The sequence below is a fragment of the Perognathus longimembris genome, chromosome 1 (genome assembly GCF_023159225.1).
Source record: "Perognathus longimembris pacificus isolate PPM17 chromosome 1, ASM2315922v1, whole genome shotgun sequence".
Taxonomy (NCBI): Eukaryota; Metazoa; Chordata; class Mammalia; order Rodentia; family Heteromyidae; genus Perognathus; species Perognathus longimembris.
The window spans coordinates 4,946,426-4,972,371 of record NC_063161.1 but is presented as its reverse complement, the minus strand read 5'-3'; the positions used below and the strand labels follow the sequence as shown (position 1 = coordinate 4,972,371).

The window sequence follows — 25,946 nt, the reverse complement described above, 5'->3', positions numbered from 1 at the left end:
TCTGATGATTGTGGTCCAAAGCTAACCCAGGAAGGAAAGTCAGTGAGATACTTATCTCCAATTAACTAGCAAAAAGCCGGAAGTGGGGGTGTGGCTTAAGTGGTACAGTGCCAGCCTTGAGCGGGGGAAAAAAAAAAAAAAAAAAAAAGGACAACTTCCAGCCGAGCTCCAGTTCAGGACCAGCACAGCACGTGTGCACGCGCGCGCGCGCAGACACACACACACACACACACACACGATCTTTTGCCACATACACTGGCTTCACAAGCTGAGGTCCCAGAGTGTAATGACAGCTGGACTCTAGGCAAATGGTAAACAGGGCCATTCCACAGCTCAAGGTCATTTCTGAAGCCAACTTAAAGGTGCCAGAAATCACAAATGTGTGCTATGCTAAGGTACCACCAGCGAATTCAAAGGAACAAAAGAATTAAAGGCAAAGTGCCAAACATCTGCCATCAGGCATTTTTTTTCAAGATATGTATTTTTCAGGTTTTGTGATTTAGTCCTTGACATGTGAAATCTATCAATTTCATTCTACCTGTGCTAATCCAAGTCAAGACTAAAATGGAAGCCAACCTGTTCAAAAAAATTTCTATGCAGGTCTCGCCTGAGCTGCTTGTGCACAGTCAGTCCTGTGGCTGGCAACAGCACACCCACCCACGCCCCCATCCTGGCAGAGAAATGAGGAATGGACTGCACTGCTTGATGTAGCCATTAGGCTGAAATTAATCTGCCATTTCTGCAACCCAAATTGATGAGCACACAAGAGCTTATTTCCACCTTACGTTTCTATGATATTTGTTCTCCAAAAAAAGTCCATTAACATTGCATTATACTTTTATAATCTTTAAAATCATGTCGATTCAAAAGTATGTCCTCCTATCTGAACAAATCCCAGCGTCTGCATGGGCAGCTGAGGTCTGCTGGCTTCCTGAGGCTGGGGCGGGCGGGACGAGGGCTGCTAGAGCCTCCGTGAGAGCAGAGCTGAAGAAACCTAACGGTGGTTGACAGGGGGGAAGGAAGAGACGCATCCACTAAATAGCAAATAATAAAGGAAACAAGGTTAAAATGAAGTTTATTTTTTGATTTTTTTTGTTTTTTGTTTTTTTAAATAAAACTGTTTGTGAAACAGCTATTTTATCCCCATGGCAGAGTGACCCCTGGAAAGATGCACTAACCCCTTCTTAAGGCCTTAACAAGATTTTTTTTGTACTTTTTTCATTTTTTTAAAACTTAGATATTTAAAAATTATACAATTTACAAAACGAAACAAAACAACATAATCACATAGCATGGGGCTGATACTTAACGACCCCCTTTCCCATTATAAAAATGAAAGCAAAAAGAAAATAACCGTTAAGTGGGTGTTTCTGGTCAGCTTAACCCACCCACCTGGCTCGCGCACACCCACTCGCTCCCAGTCCCTGCCCACTCTCGGGCAGGGCCGCCTGGGCCTCCTTGGGTCCCGTGAGTCTGGGTGCAGCTGCCTGGAATGTGCCGAGGACAGAGGGCCCCAGAGGTGAGGCCCTCCGAGATCTCCAGCCACAGGAACCCAGGACTCAGCCATGACCTTGGGGCATCTGCCAATTTTACCCCCCAAAAAGATAAAAATTTTAAAAATAATAAATAAATAGTGTTTCTGAAAAAGAAAAAACAAAAACAAAAACATTTTTGTGTTCGAACATCATTCCTCCATTCTTGAAATCCCTTTTTCCTCCCCCCAGAACCTTCCCTTGCGACAAGACGAAGGCCCAGTGTGGTCTGTCTGCTCTTTTAGTCCTGGGTCTAGTGTTCTCTGACTTGGTGTGAGACAGGCTAAAGATCAAAGCCACACCCCATCCTTTATGAGATGAGAGCTTGTTCAGTTCAATTCACATTTAAATTTCACTGTCATGGGAACAAATTTGGAGTTCATTAACTAGATAATTTTAAAATAGAATCAAAAGGGATAGCGCACCTTTCATTTAAACAAAGTCTTTCCAGACTAAAAATAGATTTATATATATATATTTTTTATCCCTCCCCTTTATCCCCCCCTTTTCCCCCATCAACCCACCCCTCCCCCCTCCCCCCACATTGTCACTATGGAGATTGTGTCCATGGAAATAGCCATTCCAACATCTTGTGTCTTTCTTTCCTGTGGTGTCACCAGTTGAGTGTGATGTGAGAACACAGGAAGGAAGTGCTGGCATGGGCAGGCGCGGTGGGGCGGGGCGGGGTGGGGTGTGGCTGCGCGGCAGGACAATTCCATTCCCTTACGAGTGTCCACCACCTTCTCATCTCCACAGTCTCACCTGGAAGACAAGCAGCAGACACTGAGCGTGGGGACTTACACACGGTCCCGCCAGGCACAGTCCCTTCTCAGTGGCACTGGCACATGGCTTTTGGCAGAGACTTCCTGCTGAGACCCCTTTGTAGGTGTGAGGCTGACTTGCTGTGTACTTGGAACAAGGTAGAAGGCAGCAGCGATCTAAGAAGGGAGGGGTGGGGTCAGACTTTGAGGCCTCTCCAGACAAGTTACCTTCTCTGCATGGAAGAAACAAAGGCTGGAGAAAATTCCTTGAACTTCAGGAATGCTGACTCTGGGCACTGGTGGCAGTTGTCACAGAGGCGGCTGAAGGCACCCAGCTGTGACTGGACCTACAGTGCCCAGACAATCTGTGGAAGACACTTCTCGCAGCCATGTCAGAGCACTCTCCCCACAGACTTGCCTGACAGGGTGGGCAGGCCACAGCCTGCTTTCTGCACTGCACAGAGCCGGAGGTCAGTCAGTCTTCCTGGCTCCTCAGGAATTGAAAGACCTTAGGATATGGGGCCAGGCTTGGGAAGGTGGTTCCCATGACCAACGCAGAAGGGTGTACCAAGACTGCCTGGGAATGCATCACGACCCATCTCATGTGCAAATGTCTCAGTAAACACCACAGACTCCAAGAAATTAGCCCAGAAAAATCACACTAGCAGTGGGTAGCCATGGTGGCCTTCCCACCCCAAAGCCAATCAGAAGCCAATCACTTGTGTCCTAGGACACCTCTCCAACCAGAATTACCAACAGCTGTGTCCCTATGCTACCCCTTGTTCCTTCCTTAAATCCTTTCTGGTGCCCTCTACCAGCAAATAAGCCTCCGGAAATGGCAGGCTCACTCTCCCACTCCTGCCCCAATGGGGCTTACTAATGTGCAAACAGTTAAGCAGGCTGTGTATATGCAGGAGCTAAGAATTCCCAAGTGCACGCACATGTGTGCACACTCACGCACACGCACAAAATACATAATACATTCACTCCTGCCAAAAAGACTCCTGCTTGACAGAAAACACCAATAAGCAGGAAGATACCTCAGAGATGACAGTCCAGAGCCAACAACCTCGAGTTAAAAATAAATCCCAGGACTCTAAACTGCAAGGCCCTGGGAGTGTGGGCCGGCAACTGAGCCATCCTGAGAATCTCAACATGCACTCAGAACAGCATAGCTTCCCTTGTAGTGTGCCCAGACCCCTCCTCCCTGCACTGGACTGCTTCCACCAGCCCAGGGAGTCTCCGCTGCCTCAGCTGAAGGAAAGGCGCTCTTCTGATGCCATTTCCAGGAACCAAAGGCACTTGGGAAATCACATGGGCAGAGCCAATGGCTCCTGCTAGGAATGAGTAGGGGGAGTGATCTGAAGTCGGATGCCACAGCCCCCTTTTAAGGGTATGCTTGTAGAGTAAGGGCAGGACAGTGCTCAGCTCAGTCTCAGACCACCATCCCAGACTTGATCCTTACACAGAAGGGCATACCTCCATCCCAGCTCCCAGCCTCAAAATGAGGCTGTCTGCTTGGCCAGTTGGTTCTGTGTAAGCTGGTTCCTTGGGTGGCACAGAGCTGTGTGTTAATACAGGCACTGGTAACCCTCCAGCATCTTCTGTCTTGGGCTCCATGGTCCAGCTTTCCCAACAGGGAGCTTTCCACTGAGTACACTGACCCAAACACATGGAGGTATCCTAATTGTAATGGGACCCGTAAAATCTAGAGTTACTTTTTAAATGCTGTTCCTTTAAGTGGAGTGTGGTTCAAGTGGTACAGAGTGTCAGTCTTGAGTGAAAAAGCCAAGGAAATAAAGGCCCTGAGTTTAAACCCCACTTTAAATACATACACACATACAGTCCCCGGGTTGGCTGAAATGCCTCACACTAGTTACCCAGGAGCCCAGGGATTGGGAGGATCAAAATTTGAGGCTAGCTGAGCAAAAAGGTAGTGAAACATGTGAACAAATAAGTTGGTAGGGGCTGGGAATATGGTTTAGCGGCAGAGTGCTTGCCTTGCATGCAGGAAGCCCTGGGTTCAATTCCTCAGCACCACATAAAACAGAAAAAGCCGAAGTTGCACTGTGGCTCAAGTGGTAGGGTGCTGTCCTTGAGCAAAAAGAAGCCAGGGACAGCGCCCAGACCCTGAGTTCAAGCCCCAGGACTGGCAAAAAAAAAAAAAAGGTTGGCAGGCATGGTAATATAAACCTAAAATCCCAAATACATGGGGAACCATAGGTAGGAAATCTTGGTCCATGGTTGGACCGGGTAAAAACATAATACTGAACGAGAAAAATAAAGCAAAAAGGGGTTGGATGTGTGGCTCAGTGGTACAGTGACTGCCTGGCAAGCATAAGGCCCTGAGTTCAAAGGCCAATAGTTGGGGGCGAGGGGAAGCAGCTATCCCTTGAGAAGGGAGAACAGGAAGGAAAGCTAGTTCTAGCCCTTGGAGCTTTGTAGACTGTTTTGTCAGGCCTGCCGCTCTGGACTGAACCATGATCCTACAAAGGTCCCGGGACCCTGGCTTCTCCAGAGGGCAGCAATGCTGCAGAAGGAGAGGGCAATCATCTAGACAGGGATTAGGAAGTCGAGGGCTTCTCTGAGGAAGGGACCTTGGCGTTGAGACTCAGATGAGCGGGAGCCTATTGTGTGAGGCAGCCAGGCAAAGTGCTTCTTGCACAGGGATGTGGACATGGAAAAGCCCAGAGGGAGGAAGCAGCTGGACAGCCACTGGCTAGAGCACTTTGCTGCTGAGTCCCACTGGCTTTTGAAGGCAAGGTAAAGAGTCTGGACTTTATTCCAAATGTGATAAGAAGTTCTGAAGACAGGGATGGGATGGTGATGGGGGAGATGGTGCCCACTGCTGTGACAAATGGTTTCCAACAGAGCTGGTAGCCATTGCAGATAGGTCTAAACTTGAGTTGGCACCAATGAGGAGACATGGACAGACTGAGGCTCTCCTCTGGGAGTGCAGCTTCAGGACTTCCCTGGAGGAAGTCTCCAGAGGGCACGCCCTGTGGGTGGGTGCTTGCTGCCTAGCCAATGGGGCAGGGAGGATGCTGGCTCTTTCCTCCAGAGCAGGGCATGTGAGCAGGTGGTGTCCCCTTGAACCCAAGATGAAGAATCAGCCTGAGTTCTTCTGTGTTATGTGACAAGAACCCCCAGTCCAAGGAGCCCACTGTGACTACCTTCATGGGAACAGCATCTGAAGAGAGCACTTCAGATGGGTTGGCTGGACACCCCCTCTGTGTGATGTGAGCCGGGGAGGAGAGAGGTGATGCTTACCATTCTTGACAGGCTCCAAAACAATGGCCTAAATCCCCAAGAGATCTGCCCATTGAGCCAAGACACTCTTTCTCAAACATAGGCTGGACAAAACTAAAACATACTTGACTTCCATCTACAGAGCTTGTCTGTAACCATGGGCCATGCCAATATGCCCTGATGTACAGAAACACCCTAGCCTAGGAACATGTAGAAAGGCCAAAGCAAGCAGTGCTCCAACAATCACCCACACTGCCATCTTGCCCTGACAGACACTGCACCAGTGCAGGAAGCCAGTGCTTCTAAAAATGTATAGGCCATCTGATGCCTTATGCAAAGTCTATAGGTTTTCTCATTTGATTCCTATGATCCACAAACAAATAAAATATCTTCCACTTACCTTTACCACTCTGCTCCCTCCAAGAGGTAAAGAGAAAAGCGCTAGCAAAGCACTCAAGATCCCTCCCAGGAAGCACCAGCAAAGTCTTCCTGGGCCCGGCCCGGACTCATCCCACAGTGGAGCCCAGGGGCCTTCTGGGAAGTCGGCGTGTCAACAGCCTATGGAGCACACTCTTCTCACCATACGCTGAGATGAACTCAACTATTCTCTCAAGTTACTGTGGAGTATTCCGGAGAAAGGCAGAAACCTCCCAGTTCTAACCAGCAGTAAAGGCACGTTCCACAGTACTCAGGGAATGTGGTGCAGGACTGAGGGGACTCAGACTCCTGGTGTCCACATAGAATGCCATCATTTTGAGAGAAACATACCTCAGAGAACACCCTCGACATAGTTATTCCCCTGCTTGCAGTAGCCAACACCACATGATACATCCATCCATTTCCTTTTTCTTCTTTACTCCCTAATTTTCTCATCCTACAGTAACTGGTCAGGGCAGGAAGGGAACAGCAAGAAGCTCAGGACAATGGAGACCCTGCTTCCAGAACCGTGAATCTTGTAATTCTGCTCAAGAGCTGACTGCAGGAAAAGTCTGGGTGACCCCAGTGAGTAGTGAACAGTGCTGTTGCCCTCATCACCTGCCCACAGATTTTCTGGGGAGCTGAGTAACAGAAAACTATTTTATCCACCTGATGTCAGGACTCAAACACGGGTGGTGCAGCCAGGACAAGCAGGAGGGCAGAAGCCATTGTGCTTGCTGAGAGCCGGGTGGGAGTGGTGGTAGGAGCCAGGCCGGCCCCAACTCACCTGTGCTTGCTGTCCTCTCCATTCCCACGCGCACACTGCCCCCCTCACCCCCGCTCCGACTGCTCTGTGCTGAGGCTGCCTTTTGCGTTCTTGTTCTGCAAGGGGGGGAGAGGGCACGGAAGGGGAGGCTGATGCGAGCAAAACCAAGAGACAGACAGAGGGACAGAGGACAGACAGTGTGGGAAAGGTGGGGGAAGAGGTGAGGACGGGAATGGTACATGGAATAGGAAAGAAAAAGCAGAGTCAGTACAGAATGACAAACAGGAGAAACCCAGACTGGGCTTTCTGAGGCAAAATGTGACCATACATAAAAATAAAGAAAGTTTTGTCAGATCCCAATATAGCTCTGGAAAGGATTTTGAAAGAAAAGCAGAGGCATTTTTCAGGAGCTTTTTGAGGACAGTGTTTTCTGGGGCTCTAACTGGAGAATGAGACTGTGAGTACCAGTGACCACAAGGTGTCAGTGTGACCTCAGCTAGGCAGGGAGCCACGGCTTCCAGCTCCATCCCAATCCGGGTGGTTCTTTAGCCCATCCCCCCACCCCCCAGCCCCCAACCTATGTCAGCCCAGAAAGAGGCCAGTGGTCTCCTCATCTTCCTAAATGAGGTGACTCGCTCTTGGACAGACTGCCTGCATTGTAGGGGTGCTCCTGCTGCACATACCCTGGGAGGGACTGGAGATGGCTCTATTCTCTATTCTGGGAAATTCTGCACAGCTCACCACATATCAACCTGTGGACTGGGTGTCTACTAAACTAAAGTAGAACCCTAAGGTAGTTTAACTAAAACTAGAGTAGTTCCACTGAACTTGATCTTTTAGTTTACTTTAATGAATTGATAATTCTCCCCAAAATATCATAATCCTCCTGGCTCCTTCATACCCCAAGGGCGCTTGGCTCCATTCCTTGAGTACCATGTCTCTCCATGCTCCCAGTGCCCAGTGCAGGTGGGGACAGGCCCCAGTAAGGTCCTCCAAGTCTAGCCTTTAGATTTCTCAGGAGGCAGCCCAACTGGAAGCAAAGGCTTCTGGAGCCTGTGACTCACCTTGTGCTTGGGGCACCTCACCGAGAAGTTCTCTTCATGCAGCAAACAATCTGCAAGACAAAAGGAGACAGTCAGATGGAACCTGTGCACACTGGCACAGCTGGACTGAAGAGTGGCCATGCTGTGACTTCAAACAGGAACACATAAGCGACACTCCAAATAAACCATGATGCCTTTACTTGACAGCATAAGGTACTTAAAAGCTCACCAGGTCCATCTAAAAAATAATCAGCAAAAAGCAGGGCTAGACGAATAGCTCCAATGATAAAGCACCAGTCTAGCTATGCTAGTAAGCCATGCAAATATGAGGTCCTGAGCTGAAGCCCCAGTACCGCCAAAAGTATTTTTAAAAATGAACAAGAGTTACAGAGCTGGGTGCTAGTGACTCACACCTGCAATCCTAGCTACTCAGGAGACTGCAATCTAAGGACTGTGGCTCAAAGCCAGCCTAGGCAGGAAAGTCCATGAGACTCTCATCTCCAATTAACCACCAAAAGGATGATGAAGTAAAGTTGTGGTTCAAATGAGAGCACTAGCTTTGAGTACAAAAGCTCAGGAACATCACCCAGGCCTTGAGTTCAAACCCCAGCATGGACACATACACAAAAAGTTATTGAGATTCCATCTTATAAACAAAATAAAGCCAGGTGCTGGTGGCGCATACCTGTAATCCTAGCTACTCAGGAGGCTGAGATCTACAGATTTCAGCTCACAGCCAGCCTGGGTAGAAAAGTCTGTGAGACCCTCACTGCCAACCAACCATCAAAAAAGACAGAAATGGACCAGTGGCTCGCTCAAGTGGTAGAGCACTAGCCTTGAGCAAAGAACAACAACTCAGGGACAGCGCTCAGGCCTGACAAAAACAAAAACAAAAAGGACGCTTGGCGGATGTATAGCTCAAGTTGTAGTGCACTTTCCTAGCAAGTGTGAGAATCTGGGTTTAATCCCCAGCACAATACACACACACACACACACACACACAAAATCTAACATTTAAAAGTTATATATATAATACATATATATATGGATGTATATACTTATGATACAAAACTTCTAGAAAGACTAGGTGTTCAAAAATGTAAGTATATGTCCTAATTTCATTACAATATTTTACATGTGTTAAAAAAGAAAGCTGCCAAAATGTAATAGGGAGTTATCTTTGAGTAAGAAAACTACCCAATATTTATTGTTCTTTTGAATTTTCCTTTTCTTCTACATTTCCAGGATGACATATTTAATAATCAAAGACAATCTCTTTTGAACTTTCCTTATTTTCTTCTACATTTCCATGATGATATATTTAATAATCAGAGACAATCTCCAAAGACAAGCTCAGCTAACTCCACCCACAAGTTCAAGGCAAAGCTTCTTATAAACATGTGAGATCTGGAAGCACCTTTTCTCTTCTGTGCAGAAAACTAGGTGTTCAAGACACAAAGGTGGTCAGGACCGAGTGCTCTGCTGTCATTTGCATCCCACGAGGCCTAGACACACCCAACACAAACCACAGAATCTGTACTAAATGCCAAATCCCGTGAGGGTGCTTTTAATACGATTCATTCCAGCTTTTAACTTGGTGACAGCACACTTGATGACAGCAAGGACACCTCTGCCTCCAGGTGAGTCAAGCACTGTGGCACAAGGATAATGCAGGGAGCACAGGAAGAGAATCTAATTAGTGAGTTCACGCTGCACACCACAGCTCCAGTAGCCCCATAGCCAGGTCACTGGTGCAGGACGTGGTGGCAGAATGTTAATAAATATCGATCACACGCTCTCACAGAGTACCCAGGCACCATGGCAGGAAGCAGCCATGATACTTACCCTTATTAAATTTCGGCCTTAACCAGTTTATACTGAGATCCAGAATAGCAGCCTACGTACCCAGAGATTTCAAGTTGAATAGTAAGAGCAAAGAAAGCAAGTGAAACTTTCACTCCATATCTGGAAAATCACAAAGACGCTTTCACAGTTTTGTGGAGATTTTTTGGTGGTACTGAGGTTTGAACTCACGGTTTCATGCTTGCCAGCAGGCACTCTCCTGAGGCACACCTCCAGCCCCTTTTTATATTGGTTATTTTTGAGATAGGGTCTCACTTTTTGTCCCCCTTCCACCACCATTGTGCTTTCTCAGTAGCTGGAACAATAAGCACACCCCACCACACTCGGCATTGGTCTTGCAAATTTCTTTTTGGTCTGGTCTGGCCTTGAACTGGGATCCCCCAGTCTCCACTTCCCAAGCAGCTAGGACTATAGACTTGAACCAGCCCAACTGGCTTTAGCCCTTTTTTTGACCACTTCCTTTTGAGATAGGCTTTTCACTTCCTGTCTTGTGGGTTTCCATCACAGGTGGGATGACAGGTATATGCCACCATGCCTAGCTATTGGTTGAGAAAGGGTCTTGCCTATGTCTGGGTTGGCCTTGAACTGCAATTCTTCCACTCTCAGCCTTCCAAGTAGCTAGTAGCTATGTAAGCCACTGGGGTCTAGTTAATGTATTTTCATAATTTGGCCCACCCATCTAATTTTGGAGTTGGAACTATCTTGGCAGAGGGGTGAGAAGTCAGCCACTGGTCACTAACCACTAGGACCCTCCTTTAGCAGGCAACAAGCAAGCACAGCAGTAAATGCAATGTGTTAATTTAAAACCCACAAGTACATAGCGTGACCAAGACTCCTGCTGTGTCAATCTGCCAGAGAGTTTAAGAACAGCAGGAGGCAGACAACTAGAGCTTGGGGAAGCACTCTCTCCCTACCTGGGCTTGGGCAGTACCTTGCCCCCAGTCTCTAGCCTGGGCCAGGGCAACTGTACAGCTTGGCCAATCTGATGTCACAGCTTACAGAAGAGAGGATGAGGGCTGTGTTCAGCACAAAGAGCACCCTCAGCAGGGCACAGGTGGTTTACTTGCCCTCACAGCTGTGAAACAGTGACCAGCTATGACACTCTCTTAGTAAAATGTCTCAAGTTAGGAAACACTTTCCTTCTGAGTTAAAAGCAGAAGAGAAATAAAACAATTTAGGTACTTATTAAGAACAACATGGAACTAGTGTTGTCTGGAAACGACACAGACACACACACACACACACACACACACACACACACACACACACGAGAATCTGGTGCTGGTGGCTCACATCTGCAATTCTAGCTACTCAGGAGGCTGAGATAGATCCAAGGATCTTGGTTCAAAGACAGCTGGGCATTAAAGTTCATGAGACTCTTTTTTAGCCTACAGTGGTAGAGCACTAGTCTTGTGTGAAAAATCTCAGGGACTCAAGCCCTGAGTTCAAGCCCCAGGACTGGTGTGCGTGCGCACACACACACACACACACACACACACACACACACACGCGCCTATGAGAGATTGTGTCCACCTTTGTCCTTGCAGGAACACTGTATATAGATACATCTTTTCTCATCTTACATGGATGATGGGCCATCAGAAACTTCAATTCTCATTCCTGGCAGGAGTTGGAGTCACAGCAAGAGCTCTGTACCTGGCAAGATGCAGGAGCTTCTCCTTTGTTACCTCAAACCAGGCACAAAGTGCAGTGAAATCTTTTTTTCTGAGGACTCTGACAGGTGTTTGGCTGCTGTCGTGGTCAACCAGCCATACCTTGTTGGCTCGAAGGTTCTGGCACTACCGTACTCTGTACAGAGGGTCTGGTCAGCATTTCCACAGGAGTCAAAGCAAACAGCTTGTCAGATCATTGCACTCACAGGGTGGCCTAAACCACTTTCATTTCTAAGCGGACAGGGGGAGGGGTGGAGACTCATGACTGCTGAGCACTTCCCTAAAATGCTCAGAAAGCTGCAGACACTTACACTATCTACACAGACCCCAGGCGGAGGATGGTGACCTCAAAAATGAGAGGAGAAAAACAAGGGGAGAGGGGTCTAATGCCCTTTGGATGTGCTATGCACCAGATACTGTGTTCAGCTCAGCTGCAATCTACCTCAATGCTCTGACATCCTCACACTGCAGGGAGGCTGGGGGTGGCAGAGGGTGTTGCAGGACCGAGACAGCCTTGTTGAAGGCAGGCTCAAGCTCCTGGAGCATATGGAGGGCGTAACAGGCCCTAGAATTGGTCTCTGTGAAGCAGACAGCAGTCCCCTCAGGGAGAGGCCAGCCTCTTGTTCCATAATAACCCACTCAGGGCTCTGACCCCACTACTTCAAGATCAAAGTCTGCAGCAGAAAGAGCAGCTTTAGCATGTTGCTATAAAGGTGGCTGCAGAGTGAAATTCCAAGCTGTGTTTCTTCATGAACGTTAAAAAAAATGCCCTCCAGGCAAGATTCTTTATGCACAGTGGAATTATTCATGAGCTACTACAGCCCCTTTCCCCCTTCTGTCTTAATTATTGTATCTCACTGCCTTAAATACATTAAAACATGGTGGGGAAAAAAACACAACAACGCCCCCCCCCCCCCCAGTAGCTCAGTGTGGTGGCTTAAGCCTATAATCCTAGCTACTTGGGAGGGGGAAGTTGCGGATCACAGTTGAAGGCCAGCCTGGGCAGAAAAATTTTGCACAATTGTTGAACATGATGGCACACATCTTTTATTGTAAGCTACAAAATGCCCGGGCACAGCGACACATGCCTGTTATCCAAGGCACAAAGAACACAAACACAAAAACTGAAGCCTGGTTTAGTCATAAAATGAGATCTTATCTTGAAAATAACCAAATACAAAAAGGGACTGGTAGAGTGGCTCTGGTATAGTCATAGGGCCCCTGGTTAGCAAGTGCAAGGCCCTGAGTTCAAACCCTAGGATTGCCAAACCATCACCACCAGAGCTTATGTTCTTATTACTGAATTCTCCACTTGGAGCCAGATCTTGTGTCTATGATATAACAAACAGCATGCAGCAGCTAATGGTGATGTCAGAAAGGCAGGACATCATTCTGGTATCAGAGACCCTCAAAATACAGACTGTTTCGCTGGGTGCCGGTGGCTCACGCCTGTTATCCTAGCTAATTGGGAGGCTGAGATCACGGTTCAAAGCTAGCCTGGGCAGAAAAGTCCGTGAGACTTTTATCTCCAATAAATCATTCAGAAAACCAGAAGTGGCTCTGTGGCTCAACTGGTAGAGGCTAGCTTTGTGCTGAAGAGTTCAGGGACAGTGTCTAGGCCCAGAGTTCAAGCCCCACGACCAAAAAAAACAGACTGTTTCCATGGAAACATCCTAACAATCAAAGTTTTCCCTGACACATCAACACATTGGGTTTGGGTGACTGAAAGCAAAGTAGAAACACAAATGTTACACTGTTCCTTACACTACTGAGCTAGAGCTAAAGACTGTTTAAAACCAAGGACTACCATGATTATGGTTAGAAAGTCAATGAATATTTTTCCTAGATATGAGATATACCACATAGAACAGAATTATTGAGAACAAGCCTCTGGGTCCTGGAAATTGGGTCATTAAAAAGACTGAAATGAGTCAGGTGCTGGTGATCACACCTGTAACCCTAGCTATTCAGGAGGCTGAGATCTGAGGATCACAGCTGGAAGACAGTTCCCTGCAGTAAAGTCAGTGAGACTCCTACCTCCAATTAACCAGCAAGAAGCTCCAGTGGAGCTGTGGCTCAAGAAATAGAATGCTAGCCTTGAGCAAAAAAACTCAAAGCCGAGACTCCTTACAGCATCGCTACCGCCACCGCTGCTTTAATGTTCTTAAGCCAGGAGTGTGGGTGGGGGGGTGTCAGGGGCCCGCGGAGCCCTGTCCCAGTCACCATGGATGGACAGCTTCTTCTTTGGCTGTGAGCTCTCGGGCCATGCTCGGTCCTTCACCTTCAAATGTGTTGGCATTAACTATGCTCTGCCTCACCGAGGGGGCCAAGGACGGATGCAATGTGATAGAAATTGTGGCCCGGAACAATGACCACCAGGAGATTGCAGTACCTGTGGCCAATAATCTCAAGTTGTCTTGCCAGCCCATGCTCAGTCTGGATGACTTTCCGGCTGAAGTCTAGCTTTGGCCCTGTAGGAATCACTGGTCGGCACCAGATTGTTACTATAGGCAATGATGTTTCTGAAGATGATGAGAGTGAAGAGGTAGATGAAGAGGAGGAAGCTGAATTGTCTCCTATCCTTCCTGCCAAAAAGCAGAGGGGCAGACCCTAGCTCTCTTTGGTCAGGTATCTGCCTGCTACATGTGCTACACACCACATTCCTGGACAAGTGTGAAGAATTTTAACCGTTTCTTCTTCATTGCAGAAGAGAGTGTGGTTCAGGAGTTGGGTAGAAGAGAGATGGGATGGTGCTAGGATAGCAAGGGCCATCTCCATAGCGCCTTGGTCCCACACCATCCATGCCTTTTCTGTAAGGCTGGAAGACCTTCTCTCCGTTCCTTCTCATGAGCATTGGAAGTCAGTATTTGAAGTCCAGAATGACATATTTTTAAACACTTTTTACAATTTTAGGTAAAGGTTTCAATAAAGCACACTGGGTTTTTACGAAAAAAACCAACACCTCAAAGCCAACACCCAGCCTCTTGAGTGTTCAAGCCCCGGGATTGGCACCTGCATGTGCACGTGCACGCACAAGTAAACAAACTGAAATGCTCATGATGTGGTCCTCCTGTGATGCTTCATCAAGAGCTTGTTTAGAAGTTTTAGAAGACTGAAGCTACCCTTTTTTTTTTTTTTGGCCAGTCCTGGGCCTTGAACTCAGGGCCTGAGCACTGTCCCTGGCTTCTTTTTTGCTCAAGGCTAGCACTCAGCCACCTGAGCCACAGCGCCCCTTCTGGCCATTTTCCACATATGTGGTGCTGGGGAATCGAACCGAGAGCTTCATGTGTTAGGAGGCAAGCACTCTTGCCACTAGGCCATATTCCCAGCCCTCTGAAGCTACCCTTGACCAAAGAACAGCCCTCCTCTATCTACCAAGGAAGTTTATCTTCTTCAACACGGTACACAGCTTTGGGAAGGACACACTGAGGCAGTAAGGGACAAGGAGGAAACAGTCTACTTTGTTTGTTTTTGTTGCCAGTCCTGGGGCGGGGACTCAGGGCCTGAGCACTGTCCCTGGCTTCTTTTTGCTCAAGGCTAGCACTCTACCACCTGAGCCACAGCGCCACTTCTGGCTTTTTTCTATATATGTGGTGCTGAGGAATCGAACCCAGGGCATGTATACGAGGTGAGAACTTTATCACTAGGGCATACTCCCAGCCCTGAAACAGTCTACTTAGTTCTATCAACTCAATCAACCCTGGCCATCATTGGTGGCAGATATCAAGGCCAGATCGCACTCACATTCGAGGCTGTTTCTATGGTTCCAACTCTGCACTCAGAAGGGCAGAGGTGCACAGCTGGGGGCCAAGAGCCTTGTCTCAACCTGGCTCAAACCTCCCTCTCACCACCACCTTCCTTCCATTAAGGGATGTTGCCAGGTGAGCAAGGTAGGCACACAAGACTGGCTTCTGGCTAGAACTGAGATGGTTTGGCAAGCTTTCACTGGAGGAGAGACGTTCCCACTACCCTTTGGTCCTTTCCTAAGAACTGCAACCATACTACCTGGGTTTGATCAGGGTAGACTCTAAGTCTGTGCTGTCCAGTTACAAGCCACACAAAGACACTTTAAGTTTTTTTTTTTTGTTTTGTAAATCTAGTGGTGGCTTATACTTCTAACCCTAGCTATTTGGGAGGCCTCCAGAGATTGGGGATTGTGATCTGAGGCTAGCCCAAGGGGAGGGGAGTTAGCAAGATCCTATTTTAAAGAACAAGCCACAGGGCTGGGAATGTGGCTTGGTTTCATGAAGCCCTGGGTTCCATTCCTTAACTCCACATAAGCAGAAAACGCCAGAAGTGGCGCTGTGGCTCAAGTGGTAGAGTGCTAGCCTTGAGCAAAAAGAAGCCAGGGACAGTGCTCAGGCCCTGAGTGCACCAGTGGTCATCTCCGGTTGTGGCTGCTTTAGAAGCACACCAATGTAGAGCATCCCCATCTCCATGGAAAGTTCTTATCCCTTGAGCATCTATTCCAGGAGGGAGCTGGCCACATTCACAGTGGGCCCTTAATGCTGACAGGGGGTATGCTCAGGCAGCACCAGGTTAGACATGAGTGTGCATCCTAATGTTTCTCAAGATTGCCTCAGTGTGGAAACCATTGCTTACCTAGCCACTGACTCAGAGAGCTAATTATTACATTGCCCATTCCAAATAATCACTCCAAACTTAATGCTTAAGACTCCTTAAAAACAGGAAGCTTTGGGCTGGGAATGTGGCTTAGCAGAAGAGTGCTTGCCACGCATGCATGAAGCCCTGGGTTCGAGTCCTCAGCACCACATGTATAGAAAAAGCCAGAAGGGGCACTGTGGCTCAAGTGGCAGAGTGCTAGCCATGAGCAAAAAGAAGCCAGGGACAGTGCTCAGGCCCTGAGTCCCAAGACACAGCACTGGCAAAACCAAACCGAACCAAACAAAACAACAACAACAACAACAACAACAACAACAACAACAAAAGGGAACTTTTAAGTAAAGGAAGCCAAACATCTGGTGTAACTAGGGGCTAGACAATGAGAACAAGAAAAATCAAGCATTGGCTCCTGAGAGAGGACTTGATTTCCATAGCACAGAACATGCCAGACCACAATCCAGGGTGAGTGACAGCTCAGACAATGAAGAAACCCTTATGGCAAGAGAGGATGGATGGAAGGGACAGCTTAAAACCCAAAGACTCCGATGTATCAAGGCTGTCTGCTTCTTCCCTATCTGTATCACTCAATACCACATAGTGTCCTGGCCATCACACTGTCCTTGGCACATTTACACACAACCACTTGTCTACAAATCTAACTCTGGAAAAAGCATTGTCTTCTTCTTCTTCTTCTTCTTCTTCTTCTTCTTCTTCTTCTTCTTCTTCTTCTTCTTCTTCTTCTTCTTCTTCTTCTCTCTCTCTCTCTCTCTCTCTCTCTCTCTCTCTCTCTCTCTCTCTCTCTCTCTCTCTCTCTCTCTCTCTCCTTCTTTCTTTCTCTTCCCCCTTCTTTTCCCTTTCCTTCCTTTTTGGTGAATCCTACGGCTTGGACTCAGGGCCTGGAAGCTGCCCTTGAACTTTTTCTTGTTCAAGGTTACCAGTCTACCATGTGAGCCACAGCTCCACTCCTGCCTTTCCTGGTGTTTATTGGAGATAAGAGTCTTATGGACTGGGCTGACCTCGAACATTGATCCTCATTATCTCAGCCTCCTGAGTAACTAGGATTATAGTCATGAGCCACTGGCTTTCCCAAGATCATCTGAATCGCTCCATGAATAGTTTCCTTCACAGCACCTCAAATACTGCAAACCACTATCTCTATCTCAACAGAAGAAAGTCAATGCCCCTTGTGACAATACAATAATAATCGTCTACTTTGTTTGGGCTTTAAGTCCCAGTTCCCCGCACAGAGCTTCTAAAACTCTTGTAATTTCCCGAGATACAGGTGGGTACTAGGAAAATGTAAATATTTGGCCTTTCCCTAGGTTCCTGACAGAGTTCCTAAGCCCTCATAACTTGCAAGTGACAGTAGCATCTCCTGTCACCCCTGAAGATAGTCACCTAATGAGGTGACTCAGTGGCTTTGACAGGGGCTGATCACCCAAAGAACTAAGCCATGATTAGGAGCTTCTTTCAGGCCTGCTCATTTTCTGCAGAAGGGAGGAGAGAGTTGTTCACCAAGTGCACATGTGTTTTAAATCCCCCATGAAAGGTCCTGGGAGTAGTTCCTGAGAGTAGTTTGGAGGGCTTCCAGGCTGGCGGACACGTGGATGTACCTGGGTGGTGGAACACCTGGGAGTACGTGGAAGCTCTGGCGCCCCTTCCACAAGCTTGCGATGCCTTTCCCACTCAAGTGTTTATCATAGTAAGTGTAAGTAAAATGTTTCCTGGACCTCTGTAAACAGCTCTCGCACATTAGTGGAATGTGGAGGGTTCTGAGAAGCCTAAGTGACTAGCTGGGGACTGAGGCTGGTGTGCAGTGGGGGTAGTGAGCTCATAGTGCAGACTTGTAGGAGACCCAGTTGGCACTCACTGGAGGACTGCTTGGTGTGCAGAGAAAAGCAGCATGGAGTATGTGGTGAGGAACACTAGAGATTGGCTTTTCCTACCTCACACACAAGCTTTCATGACAAACACTTCACAGTGCTTCACAAACTGGGACTTGACTGGAAGTCCCTCTACTGTTTCAAGAATACCTATGAAAGCTGGGTGCTGGTGGTTCACGTCTGTAATCCTAGCTACTCAGGAGGCTGAGATTTGAGGATCATGGTTCAAAACCAGTCCAAACATGGGGCTGGGGATATAGCCTAGTGGCAAGAGTGCCTGCCTCGGATACACGAGGCCCTAGGTTCGATTCCCCAGCACCACATATACAGAAAACGGCCAGAAGCGGCGCTGTGGCTCAAGTGGCAGAGTGCTAGCCTTGAGCGGGAAGAAGCCAGGGACAGTGCTCAGGCCCTGAGTCCAAGGCCCAGGACTGGCCAAAAAAAAAGAAAACCAGTCCAAACAGAAAAGTCCCTGTGAGACTCTTATCTCCAATTAACCACTCAAAAACTGGGAGTGGGCTCAGGGACAGCACCAGTTCAAGCCCCATGACCAACCAAAAGAAAAAGAAAAGGGGGGGGGGGGAGGAAGAGTAACTATGAGTAGCTAACTTCTTATACATATGGTTAGGAAAAAGATAAGAATACCAGCTCTTGCCAGATGCTAGTGGCTCACATCTGTAATCTTACTTGACAAGGGGTGGGTGGGGGTACATCAAACTAAAAACATTTCTGCATCACAAAGGACATAGTGACTAAAACTAGAACAACAGTCAACACACTGGGGAGAAGATCTTTACTAGCAATACATCCAACAACGGTCTAATATCCAAAATATACAATGAGCAAGAAATTAATACCTCTCAAAGCCAATAAACCAACCACTAAATGGGTAAAAGAGCCAAGGAAAAAATTCTCCGAAGAGGTAAGATTGGCAAAGAAACCTATGTGAGGAAATGTTCATTATCCCTAGCCTTAAAGGAAATGCAAATCAAAACAACTCTGACATTCTCTCTAACCCAGTTAGATTGGCCAACATCATGAATTCAAACAACAACAAATGTTGGCAGGGCTGTGGGGAAGAAGGAACCCTATTGCACTGTTGTTAGGAATGTAAACTAGTACAACCACTCTGGACAGCAGGCTGGAGGTTCCTCAAAACACATAGATCTTCCCTATCACCCAGCCATACCACTGAACATCACTGTAATATGGAGGTCAGATCTGGCCAGCGACATCATTGGCTGTTGAGGGGTGTCAGACTGACTCCATCTCAGATTAAAGAGAGCAGAAGCCAATTCTATCTTCACTAAGATCCCCCCCACCCCCCATCCAGGGAAGTTCCTCTTCGTTGTGATAAGATTGTGTAAACTGCTTAACCACATGAGTGGTAGAACACTCAAGGTTAAACCTGTGCCCTCCCCTGAGTAGACTTATCCGCCTGCATCATGTGAGCCCCGCCAAATCTGTGGGCCAAGTCTAACTAAAATGATAGGTTGGTTCAAACAGTTGCTATGAGGCAGACTGTAACCTCACTGGCCACCTGTGTGTGACCTGGCGTGCTCTGTAAGTGTTGTGACTTCATTAGCTACCTGCGTGTGGCAGGCTCGACCATGTGGTATTTACCTTTATAACCCGATCCCGAGTGTGGCCTGGGGCATGTCGCCCCAGCTCCCGAGTCTGGGCCGTGGCCCTGGCGGGTCAGTATACTTTTTACTTCCCCAATAAATCCATCTTTTTACTTGAGACTGTCTCTGAGTGGTGGACTCTTGGAGGGATGGGGGATTTCCTCACCCCCCCCCCTTGGTCCCCCTTACATTGTGATCCCCTCCCTTGGGGGGGACCCCATTACAATCACAAACCAGTATATCATAAAGACACTTGCACATCCATGTTCATTGCTGCACTACTCACAATAGCCAAGTTGTAGAAACAACCCTGTTGCCCTACAGAAGATGAGGGATCAAAAAAAAAAAAAAGTAGTCCCTATGCACAATGGAATTTTACACAGCCATCAGAAAGAACACATGTCATTTGCATGGAAATAGATGGGCCTAGAACAAATCATGTTAAGTGAAGTAAGTAAGCCAGGCTCAGAGACAAATGATGCATGCTTTCTCTCATATGCTGAAGCTAGATCTAGAGTTTGCTGGGACATGATAAATTATACAGGACTGTAGACATTCACACACAGTGAGACCAAAGGAGGACACTCTTAGGAAAGGAACAATAGGCACAATGCCTACGTGCATCTGATCATACAAAACAATATTTATCAAAATGAATTCCAGGAAGTGGAAATGAGATCTTTTTTCTTGCTTGCTATTTTTATTTTCTTTTTGTTCGTTTCTATGTTTTTGGGAGGGTAAGGGGAGGCACAGAAATGGAGGGACAAAAGGTAAACAAATGCAGCTGTGGTACTTACTAGATACTATGTTGAAAATGAACTAAACAACTAGTGAGTGGGGACAGGAAGGAGAAACTGGGAGAGAGCAAGGGAAGGGATGACATTGTCCAAAAAGAAATGCACTCTTAACCTGATTTGGCTAACTGTAACCCCTCTGTAATCATCTTTATAATAACAATAAAAAATTTTAAATACCAGCTCTTGACACTTCTATTCAATATTTTGTGGACCAATATTTACAGGGCAACTGGGGAAAAAATTCAAATGTAGTACTACACATTCTAAGCCATCCTGGGCTACATAGTAAGACCCTGTCTCCAAAAAAATGCAGGGCCAGGTGCTGATGGCTCATACCTGTAATCCTAGCTATTCAGGAGGCTGAGATCTGAGGATCAAAGCCAGCCGGGGCAAGAGAGTCTGTGAGACTCTTACCTTGAATAACCACCAGAAAACCGAAAGTGGTGCTGTGGTGTGTGGTGCTGAGCAAAAGAGCTCAAAGACAGCTCTCAGGCTGCAAGTTCAAGCCCCATGACTGATTAAAAAAAAGTTGGGAGTGATGGTATATGCCTATAATTCCAGCAATTGAGAGGAAGGCTGAGTCTGGGTAATAACTGAGTATCAAGCCAGACTTGGCTATATATAGCAAAACTGTCCAAAAGAAGGAGGGGAAGGTTTGCGGTGGGGGGGGGGGGGGGGGGAGAAAGGCTTCAATCAGTGAGGAAGTAGCAAAATTATCTCTATTCATAGATGTCACAATGTTTCAGATATAGAAATTTACTACCAACTATTAGAACTAATCAGTAAGTTGAACATAACTATAGGATACAAAACGAATATAAACAAATCCAGATGCTGACCATAGTGGACTTATAATTACAGCTATGAGGAAGTAGAGCAAGAAGGATCACAGTTCAAGGCCAGCCCAGGCAAGAGCTTGAGACCCTCTCTGAAAAACAAACCAAAAGGAAAAGATTTAGGAGTATGACTAAAGTGGCAAAGTGCTTGCCAGGCAAGTACAAGGCTCTGAGTTCAATCCTCAATACAGGGAAGGTGGCTGGTGGGACGGTAAAGGTTAGTTCATGCTCAAAAACTGTGCAAACATTCATGTTTCTATTCATAATAGCACTAAGATAGAATACTAAGTCAAGTCTTCCCATGGCCAATGGATGGGAAGGCACAATATTGTTAAGATCACAATATATGCTTATTTATCCTTCAATTCAACAAAATCTATACCCAAATTTTAATAGCCTTCTTTCTTTTCTTTTATTAGCAGAAATTGCTAAGCTAATCCTAAAATTCATATGAAATGGCAAGGGACCAAGAACAGTCAACACAACTGTGAGAAAAAGGAACAAAATTGGAAAATTCACATTTCTCAATTTTCTTTTTATTCTTTCTTGGTACCTGATGCTTTCGCTCATTGGCTAGTGCTCTACCAACTGAGCCACGCCTCCAATATCCATACATTTACCAATTTCAAAACTTACTACAAAGCTATTGGTATCAAGACAGTGGATTACCAAAGAAGGTCAGAAACAGCTCCATCCCAATATTTTTCAACTAAGGTGCCAAGACCACTTGATGAGGAGAGAGCAGGATATGATATCCATATGCAAAAAGAATGGATGTGGACTCTTACTTCATAAAACAAACAAATATTAACTTAAAATAGATCAAAGACCTAAAATCGGAGTTGCCAACTAAAAGATCTAGGGGAAAACATAGGTGTATCTTTGTGTGTGTACACATGCACATGCACACCAGCCAGTCCTGGGGCCTGAACTCAGGGCCTAGGAACTGAGTTTCTTTTGCTCAAAGCTAGCACCCTACCACTCGAGCCACAGCTCCACTTCTGGCTTTTCTGGGGGTAGTTTATTGGAGGCAAGAGTCTCACTGACTTTCCTGCCTAGCCTGGCTTTGAACCTGGATCCTTAGATATCAAGTTGTAAATAAAGTTTTATAAGTGGATTAGGCAATAGTTTCTTTGGTGTGTCATAAAGCACTGATAACCAAAGCAAGAAAATAAACTAGATTTTATCAAAAGTAAACTTTTTTACGCTTTGGAAAACACCAACAAAAAAAAAGTGAAAGGAGATGGGTGGGGTCGCACTCCTGTAACTTGAGCCAAGGAGACAAAGATCAGGAAGTATATAAAGGCCAGACTGGGCAAAAAAAGGAAGACACGCTTCACCCCCCCCCCCACATCAATAAGCCAGGTATGATGGCATATACCTGTGATCCAGCCCGAGGCAAATGTGAAACCTTATCCAAAAAATAACTAAAGAAAAAAGGGCTGGTTCAAAATCCCACTACCACTATACATAGACCTACATTCAAAAAGAAAACACACAATGGAAGAAAGTATTTCCAAATCATATATCTGGTAAGAGGCTATAGTCCAGAAATGTAACAAAAATTTAAAATAATAAAATGATGAAATAACCAAATGGGTAAAGACTTTGATTAGATACTTCTCCCAAGAAGGTATACCACCAGGCAGCAAACACATGAAAAGAGGCTCAGCATCATCAGTGATCAAAACTGCAAGTTGTCATTTCACACTCTTGGGGACAGTGGTAACAACACAATGGTGATGACAACAGTTATAGTAAAGATGCTGAGAAACTGGAACCCGAATACATTGCAGGTAAGATTATAAAGTAGCATTTCTACTCTAAAAAATGGTTTGACAGAGCCTCAAAACATAACATGAAGGATCCATACAACTCAGAAATTCCTCTCTTGGTTATATATCCAAGAGACATGAAAATGTATGCCCACACAAAGACTTGTGTGTGAATGTACCATAGCAGTATTTTTGTGAAAATGAAAAAAACAGAAACAACCTAAATGCCCATCAACTAATAAATGGACAAATAAAACATAGCAGAAATAAAAGATAGTAAAATATTGTTTGGCAATGATTTTGAATGATATATTAAAATATACTATAATATGAATGAATCTTAATAATGATATACTAAGAAAAGAATCCAGTCTTGAAAGGTGACATTATATTATGCAACATGTTTAGCATATGAAAATCCATAGAGATAGAATGCAAATTGGTGGCTGCCAGAAACAGAGGAAAGGAAACAAAGGTGAATGATGGCCACTAGGAATTCCCTCCCTCCCTCCCTCCCTCCTTCTGTCAGTTGTGGGGCTTGAACTCAGGGCCTGGGTACTGTCCCCAAGCCTCTTTGTGCTCAAAGCTAGTGCTCTACCACTTGAGCCACAGCACCACTTTCTATGTTTGCGTGTTTAATTCTGTCCGGACTGGCTTCCAACTGTGATCCTCAGATCTCAGTAGCCAGGATAACAGGTGTGAGCTACTGGTGCCTGGCTTGAGAATTTTCTTTAATGAGGTGATGAGAAGTACTCTATGATCTGTTGGGGTGATGGTTGCTCAACCCTGTGAATATATTCACTTTTTTTTTTTTTTTTTTTTTGGCCAGTCCTGGGGCTTGGTCTCAGGGTCTGAGCACTGTCCCTGGCTTCTTTTTGCTCAAGGCTAGCACTCTGCCACTTGAGCCACAGCGCCACTTCTGGCCATTTTCTATATATGTGGTGCTGGGGAATTGAACCCAGGGCTTCATGTATGGGAGGTGAGCACTCTTGCCACTAGGCCATATCCCCAGCCCCCTGTGAATATATTTTTCAAAACCATTGCACTGTGGACTTAAATGGGCAAATCACACATGAATTAGATGAGTAAAGCTGTCATTTAAAAAATTACCCCATTTTTACTCCTTTGTATTATCCTCTGTGATATCTTTTAAAATTTATAATAGAAGAGGGTCCAGAGAGACAAAAGATATATATGGAAGGGACTGAGCACTCTGCATGCCCCTTTGATGCTCTGGGGGGGTATGTAGTCCTAGCTTACCTGCATCAATGGCACACGGGTAATGGTATCGGAAGGAGCAGCCTTTGTTGTAGCAGCCCAGGGTGGCACCAGCCTCCTGGCAGTGGGAGCATTTCTGAAAAGAAGAAGCCAGGCATGTCAGTCAGTATTGCAGATTTATCCCTCCATCAGGCCTTCCCCTCATCCTTTGTGGTTGAAGGAGTCTGTGGTGGCAGGATAGGCTGGTCCATCTCTCATTGCCATTCATTGACTACACCAGGGGAAGAAGCCAGAGACATGTTTAAGGCCAGGCCTCATGAAGGATCTAAAATAAAATGGAATAACATGCCGAGCCAAGGTAAGAGACTTTCTAGTACATACTGGAAACACCAGGGAGTGATGCCCAGCCCTGCCTCTAGTGTCTCTGGTGTCTTCCCACTCTGCCACTCATTTCTTCCCTGCTATTACACGCTTCCTGCAGGTCTGTCCTGTTTTATTTCTGCTGTGGAAATCTGCAGTAGGAGAAGGTTAAGGGAGTAGATATATACAAACCTTTTAGAATTAAAAGTGGAATTTGGCTTCTAGCTCTTATATTTATAAGCTTTTTATTTTTGATCTATTTACTCAAATGCCCAATACAAGTATATTTTTTTCCTTTCTCAGAAAGTATGGGCTTCTGTATGCAAATGATATTTTTATACATGAATTCTATTTTAAATGTACTAGGAAACCTGCCACAAATTTCTGGCTAAGTGAGACTTTATTCCATAATAGCAGTCCTCCTCCTTATATGGCCAGGTTTTCTCAAAGTGGGGCACGTCTCTGCTGTCCCTGTGATATGGCTGCTGCAAGTGCCCATCCTGTCAGCACGGGAAACACGCGCCAGCAACGACTGTGTTCATAAAACTCAACCACGCGTGGCCCTACTAAGGAGAGATACACTCTCTTTATTCTTCTGGGAATTAGGTAGTTAGCTAACCAACCACTTGTTCCTGACTCTACCAGAAAAAAACAACAATGTATTCCCCAAATGTTATACCTGTGTGTTCTCCCTGTCAGGACAGCCATAGTGATGGGCACTGTTCACTCATATACCTGGCAGGTGTTTGTAACATCCACACTGTACAGGTGATATGGCTCGGGAGATATGGATGAGGGACTAGAGGGGACTATCTAGTTCTGGGCCAGGGCTGCAGTACTGAACTCCAGAGATGAATGGCATAGGCTGGGGCAGTAAGCCAAATCCTTTGAGAGCTTTGCCCTCTTCTCAGAAGATCAAGTTCCTTTAGGGTCTCAATCAGTTAATGTTTACCATGCACACTGGATGTTCTTGCCAGGAAAGCAAAAACCACTAGGTCTGGAGTAAACCAAGGATAGTTAAAAGCATTTCCAACAGCTCTAAACTATCCACTTCTGTCTGTGCCACAGAGCACCTGAGGAAAAGGCCTTATCAGCCACACAAGAGCATGGAGTGTGGCCAGTTTGTCAGTGGCATCCATTCTTGCAGCCCTGCTCTTACTCAGGAGACCGCAACAACCAGCTATTCTGAAGGTTTGAGCTTTTAGGGCTCTCCCTAGCCTAGGGGTGAGTCTGAGTTCATGGTACCCATATAGGCATGAGTGTGTCAAGTATTCTTGGCAGGAATGTCTGTAGGGAAAGAGGTCTTATGCAAAAGTTTTGTCCCCTTAAATATAAGAGAGAGAAGGCCATGTCTCTCATCCTTGTGAGTATAACATCTGTGGCAGCCATTTTACTATCCCCAAGAGATAGTCCTGAAAACCAATCATTCTGCTGGGAACAGAAGAATGACAAGATGGAAAACCTATATCCTTTGTGACACGGTTAAGCACTAAACTAGCCACCCTCTACATTTGCACCAGGACAA

At 46.2% G+C, this 25,946-nt stretch overlaps 1 protein-coding gene and 1 pseudogene across 7 annotated transcripts in view; one reads left to right on the top strand and one right to left on the bottom strand.

Moving 5' to 3' along the window:
• Nucleotides 1–992: 992 nt before the first annotated feature.
• Nucleotides 993–25,946, bottom strand: part of Tcf20 (transcription factor 20) — a 171,861-nt gene continuing 146,907 nt past the window's right edge. For 4 of the 7 annotated variants that reach the window (XM_048354413.1, XM_048354408.1, XM_048354419.1 and 1 more), the window contains 4 exons: nucleotides 24,104–24,197; nucleotides 7,790–7,839; nucleotides 6,747–6,874; nucleotides 2,077–2,294 (listed from right to left, as the gene is read on the bottom strand). In XM_048354413.1, coding sequence (XP_048210370.1) covers nucleotides 6,791–6,874; nucleotides 7,790–7,839; nucleotides 24,104–24,197 — 228 coding nt within the window. In that variant the 3' untranslated portion in view covers nucleotides 2,077–2,294; nucleotides 6,747–6,790. Of the gene's footprint in view, nucleotides 2,295–6,746; nucleotides 6,875–7,378; nucleotides 7,840–24,103; nucleotides 24,198–25,946 lie in introns of those variants that run through there. The other 3 variants (XM_048354398.1, XM_048354426.1, XM_048354391.1) reach the window with 3 other exon arrangements.
• Nucleotides 11,296–14,249, top strand: LOC125353504 (annotated as a pseudogene).